General features: G+C 33.7%; 1 protein-coding gene across 2 annotated transcripts; it reads left to right on the top strand.

The window, feature by feature from the left end:
* The first annotated feature begins 1995 nt into the window (after positions 1–1995).
* LOC111912854 (uncharacterized) lies at positions 1996–5195 on the top strand. 2 transcript variants are annotated; one of them, XM_023908581.3, is made up of 3 exons: positions 1996–2255; positions 2880–3969; positions 4985–5195. In XM_023908581.3, exon 2 carries the CDS (start codon positions 2882–2884, stop codon positions 3923–3925), a length of 1044 nt encoding a protein of 347 aa, XP_023764349.1. In that variant the 5' UTR covers positions 1996–2255; positions 2880–2881; the 3' UTR covers positions 3926–3969; positions 4985–5195. The 2 variants fall into 2 exon arrangements, with proteins under 2 accessions (XP_023764349.1, XP_023764347.1); XM_023908579.3 differs by having other exon boundaries at positions 1997–3969.
* The last annotated feature ends 1095 nt before the right edge of the window (positions 5196–6290 follow it).

The raw sequence follows: 6290 nt of genomic DNA, 5'->3' as shown, positions 1-6290 counted from the left end.
CGCCGCGCAACAATAAGAGTTTTTAAGAGGTTTTTTAAGAAAAACAAACAACACCTTAGTATTTGGATGACATTGCTATACTTAGTAGATTTTTCAAAGTATAAAAAAAAATTATGATGTCATATCACTTGTGGGATGAATACGTGTCTAGCCCGTAAGTCTACGATCCAATAATTAGACAAGTGTAGACATTTTCAGACAAGAAATGGTTTTTTACCCGATTCATCGGTCCATGTACATCTACAAACCCTAGGTACCACAAACAATTTTTTTTGTGCAGGATACCTGATTATCAACCTCATTATTTTTCTCACGAAGCCTTTGACCAGATTCAGTACCATGTAGTTTTGAGTTCCCTTCAAAATCAATTTGTAAAAATATAAAGATCTCCAAATTTCCAATTTAAATAATACTACATCCGTCCCAAATTAATTGTCCATATTTGACTTTTTAAGTCTTTATTCTTCAACTTTGACCTTAAATATTTTTTTTTTTATAGATAATACTTGATGCAAAATATATGAATGTATTGTATTTTAAATGTCTTTTCATTGTTATAAGTTTCATCAATTAAAATATAATACAAATAAGAATACCGATTACATTAGTCGATATTCTTTCTTTTTTCGTTAAAAATTTAATTTAGGATTCAACCGTAAATTGGATCAAAACTTTGGAACTTTTTTGGATATTTCCCTTTTTTATATTGATTGAAATCAAATATAGTTCAATACATATCGATGGAAGGCAAATGAGCAACAAACTGTGCCGCTAGCCCTTTCTGGATGACAAAACTAATTCTTTTGAAAACAACATTTGTGGATCTATGAGATATAACATTAGAATGCATGACTCGTTAGACTCTGTTGAGAAGCTCGACCACCTTTGGCGTGAGAAAACCAAATGTATCAAATGCAAAAGGTACAAACACATGTTGAGTTTCTATACATTCATTCTCGTGCTTTGCCACTTTGCTCACAACAATTTTTAAAGCGGCATACTCTGCTGTGAAACCCCCGCCCCTCAAACCGACGAGAGGAGAGACCCCAGTAAGATCCACACAAGCATGTTTCCCTCCTATCCATCCAAAGACCAAAATGTCAGTCGGCCTAAGTGTGAATCTTCCATCCTACGGGTCCGTTAAAAAGTTCATCGACGCTTCTTTCTTCACGGAAATACCAGCACGTCGACAAGCATCAAAAAGAACATCCCTAACCACATCATGTCGGTACTTGAAACCCGGGAGCTCTCTACAATGAACCGCATGTTCCCCAAAAGTGTACAAACATGACTTGCGGCAAACTAGACATATCTCGTCAATTGAGAATAGATGAATCATGAGGCGGTAACGAATGATAGTTCGGTACTTCACATGAGACATATGTTGGTCGAGACCATCAATAGGGATATTTAGCAGAAAATCCTGAGCATGAGGTGCCCGAAGATAATCAAAATATGCTTTATGTCTAACAGTCACGTCGAAGTCAACTTCCATATCTTTGACAATTTTGCTAAAAAGTGTACACACGCCAATGCTTTTTGGGATTTAGGGGGGGCGGTGTTCTTATTAGTGAAACCGCTACAGTCGAATCCGGGAATTGTATTGCGAAGACGAGTCAAAACACATAAGTAATCAGAGTTCATACCACATATGCCACTGTCTTGTGATCCCGAAATCGTTAACTTCGATAGTAATTTTTTTATATATAATTTGAAACTTAGTTATATCAGTTTTCAATATTCATACAACAAATAACTTCTTGGAATTTTAATACGCTAAACACCCTGAGTTTAACTTAATGAGAGAAAAAAAAAATTTGATGTAAACGAGAAGAAAATAAAAAAAATGTTTTCGAGTTTCATTAAAAGAAGTAAGTGGAAGAAAATAGAATGATCACTTTTCCTCTTAATTTTTTTTAGATTAGAAAGAATTTAAAATGAAAAAAACAAAATATTTAATTTTGGAGAGATTTTTTTATTTTTTGTTTTTTACTTTTATTTTTCCTTCTTACTTTCTTTTCTTTTTTTCTTTTGCTAAAAATGGGAACCACACGAGTGAGAAAACGATCCTTACAAACCCCCCATTTTTCCTCGTGACCCTCCTCTCTCTTTTCCTCACACACAACCACCCACGAGCCCGATCGATAAACCCTCTCCCGTTCGGACGCCCAATTCTTCTCGACGTCGTTTTCGTCTTCGTCGCAGGCGTCGCTGGTTCTCCGTCGATCAGTTCTTCTCGGCGTTTTCTTCTCTGTGTCAGATACTCTTCTCCGTCTCTGGTTCTTCTGTTTTCGTTGACGAGTCTCTGTTTAATTTAATTTTTTTGTTGATTAGTTTATTTGTGTGAATATTTTGGTGAAATTTGGTGTCTGCTTTGATGCATTTAGTGATCTTTTCAAATACGTTCCATGCTGTTAAAGCGAAATTTGTTGTCTACCGGTAATATTTTGGTGAAATCGAGATCCAATCTGTTCTTGCAAATATATTTTGACGTAAAGTTTACCGTGAAATAGAGTTTACAAGTGGTGAATCTCAGGTTTATTACACAAACAATTTGGTGAAACTATGAAATGCTTTCAGCCCTTGATCATGCTTTGAATGGCTTAAACCTTTGATAATGCTGTCAATGGTTTACCATTGCTGTTGCTCTAAAGTCTAAATAATCTATGTCACCATGAAGTACATAAAAACTTTAGTGAAACATACACAATTTGGTTAACTATTTGCGACTCTGTTACAAAAACCATCAGTTATAGGGAATAATGGATGGAATAAAACCCTGAGAGGTGTAGTATGCGGATTAAAATGATTAACATCACACAGGATTCATGTAGTTGTTTGATGAATTATATATATCTGTTGTTTATTTGCAAGTGTAGGAATGGCTAGGACAAGGAGTATGGCTAGAAACCAGAATGATGATGCTGCTGCATCATCTAGCAGGGAGATGCCCAAGACTTGTGAACATTGGTCAGATCTTGACCATGATTTGCTTGATTCAGTGATGATGCGGTTGGGAGTTGTGGATTACTATTCATTCCGTGGAGTTTGCAAGTCTTGGAGATTACTCGCGTGCTCTAATGAAAACAAGTTTATGGCCTCCATGCCACCCATGACCATAAGTATCTGTTGCCATGCTCATGACAAAACCTGCTTCCTGGAGGACTTTGAAAGAAGAAGGTTTAAAACCATTCTTCCCAATTCTGCTGTTGCAGCCTGTGTAGGATTAACATGTGGTTACTTGATCTTTTTTGTTAAGAAAACCCACAGCTTCTGGCTTGTGAACCCTATCACAAGGAAGGAACTTCATTTTCCTAATTTCCCATCTGATTACAATCCTGGCATTGGCAGGGTTATCCTCGTCTTTTCACCCTCAATATATGGGTGGGCGTTTGTTTTGTTGCTTCATTCCTGCAGGGAGATATGGTTTTCAATAGAGGGTAAAGGAGCATGGAATCATGTCTCCTCCTACCCTTTCTGCATCCATGATATATATGCTTTTAAGGGGAAAATATATGCTCTAAGCGATCAGATGCATCGTTTATTTGAACTGAGACTCATTCCACACCCCAAATTGACAATGCTCGAAATCAAGAAGCTCAAATACTTCTTTTATGCGACTAGGTTTGTAAGTTCAGGTGAGAGGCTTTGTGTGAGGCCTCCAATTTCAAAATTTCTGAATGAATTGCACGAGCTAGATTTTGGGGAAATGAAATGGGTAAAACCTTGTGAAAAGACATTTGAAGAATATGCATTTTTTTATAGCGACTTGAACCACGGTGCTGATGTTGCTGTTAAATGGGAGTCACTCGGGAGATTTGCTTCATTTCCCAACACTGATGATGATGGAAATATCACTTTCTTTACTGCTAAAATGTGGTACTTTCCCCATCAATCTATGGATGTTGATCGCATAGATGAGTGAAGCACGTCTTTGGTTTCATACACCTCTTGCCTATGCTCCTTCATGTAAGTTGTTTCTCTATCATTTAAGTATTTTTTTTTTTTTCGGTTTAATGCACGAAACAGCAGCATACTTTTACTGGTTTGTTTATTATAGCATCTTGCTTTCATTTCCTTTAAAAAATTAACCAAGTTATACCAAAACTCTGTGAGTTGATGCCATAATTGGTAGATATTTAAAGCACAATGTCTTTATAAGAAAGTAATAAGTATAATGTTGTAATAGAAAAAATGAAATAAAAGTTTGTTGCTATTTATTGCAGTTAGACCTTTTTTTTTCGGTAACATGCAAGAAATAGCTACGCACATCTATTGATTTATGTATCAAATCATATGCTACTTTTAGTTTTTCTTATATAACCTTGTACTTTGAAAAATCAACCTCTTTAAAACAACAAAGCAGTTTTCACTGCAATATTTTGGTAGATGTTTTAAAGTATATTTACCACAATAAGAATAACTGGAGTATAATGCAATAGTTGGTAGATTTTTCAAAGTACATTATCTTAATAAGAAAATAATTGAAAGTGCATTGTTGTAATAAAAAAACATGAAAGTTGGATGCTATAATAATACATTGATAAATACAAGTGCATTGCTATTTGTTGCATTTATCTCTTTTTGTGGGGTAAATTGCAAAACATACTTTTGTTGATTTGATTATTTCCATTCTCTTATTACAAAACATTGTACTTGGAAAAGCTACCTAATTAATTATGGCAATGCCATCAAAATACAAAACAATTTTCAGTATTATAATTGGGTAGAATTTTTAAAGGTATAATGCCCTAATAAGATTTTTTTTTTTTTTTTTTTTTTGAAGTATAATGATATAATTGGTATACATTTAACATTGCAATGTCTTAATTAAAAAATAATTGAAATTAGGGTGTTATAATACAAAAAATATAAAAATAAAAGTATGTTTCCTTTTTGTTATTCTATTTGCAATATGTTTCCTTTTTGTTATTCTATTTGCAATCTTCGTTTTCATATGTTTTCTTGTCTGATTTTGTCCTAGATTGCTTGCTGTTGTGGAAGACAATTACATACTCAGTATGTTTGTTCCAAGGTTGTGTAATGTAGAAAGTGTTTTGCTTATTTGTTTAGACATATGATATATAAGTAAAGTGAAACACAGAACTAGTTTAATTGATATCTAGTTTTTGGTGATTTCTATTGTTGACTTGAGATGATGGTGATTTCATTCTATTCTTAAAACCCATTTGAAATTTCTTTTTTACTTTTAGAATATTAATAATATACAATGGTGGATTTACTCATGGCTCATCGTTGGAAACCTGGAATTGGTTCTTTGTTATTATTTGTAGTTTTGATTATAGGTCAGAGGATTTCAAGTATTAAGTATGTTATTGAGTGCTTAAAGCCAATTTATGCGTCCTTTAATAAATGGGCACAAGTTCAAGCTAATCTTTAAGGACCCTCTTGGCTATTCTGACCAACATTAGTTACAAAGAAAACCTTGATACAATTTTCTTTTTCATTTTAATCTACAAATGTCAGCTTTTGTGTTAAAAAAAACAAACAAACTTCAACTATTTTGTTTTTGTTTCGTTTTCTTGGGATCTGACCTAGTTACTAGGCCGCCAATTGAGCTCGCTCCTTAAATCTAAATATTTTTATGACTAAAATTCCGTTATTTACAAGCGTGTCTTTTTCCGCATTGGATAAAAGATAGTATATAATTAATAATTGTATTATAGGACTTAGTGCGTACGCGTAAGCCATTCTAAAAATGGTCAATGAATTTCACATATACATCAAAATAATGTATTTATTTTTATTTTTATACATTTTCAACATATCGAACCTTAGATGGGTCTGGATTTTTTTTAAAACTAGTATTGACTAGATTTTGACATGAGAAGAACGAACATTTTTTGGTCTAATTCTCATGTCCATGTATATCTCTAATGCATGGTATCTTATTCGTACCCATATATGATTTACCCCACTATCTTCCATATTTATATACCCAAAACCAATTCATCTGGATTTTTTTTTAAAACTAGCATTGACTAGATTTTGACATGAGAAGAACGAACATTTTTTGGTCTAATTCTCATGTCCATGTGTATCTCTAATGCATGGTATCTTATTCGTGCCCATATATGATTCACCCCACTATCTTCCATATTTATATACCAAAAACCAACTCATCTGGATTTTTTTTAAAACTAGCATTGACTAGACTTTGACATGAGAAGAACGAACATTTTTTGATCTAATTCTTATGTCCATGGGTATCTCTAATGCATGGTATCTTATTCGTACCCATATATGATTCACCCCACTATCTTCCATAT

The sequence above is a fragment of the Lactuca sativa genome, chromosome 7 (genome assembly GCF_002870075.4).
Source record: "Lactuca sativa cultivar Salinas chromosome 7, Lsat_Salinas_v11, whole genome shotgun sequence".
In the NCBI taxonomy this organism is placed as follows: domain Eukaryota; kingdom Viridiplantae; phylum Streptophyta; class Magnoliopsida; order Asterales; family Asteraceae; genus Lactuca; species Lactuca sativa.
This window is presented reverse-complemented; position numbering and strand designations above follow the sequence as displayed.

What these genes read in the sequence shown, in the direction of transcription:
- LOC111912854 (XM_023908581.3), top strand. Translation starts at nt 2,882, where the DNA reads ATGGCTAGGACAAGGAGTATGGCTAGAAACCAGAATGATGATGCTGCT.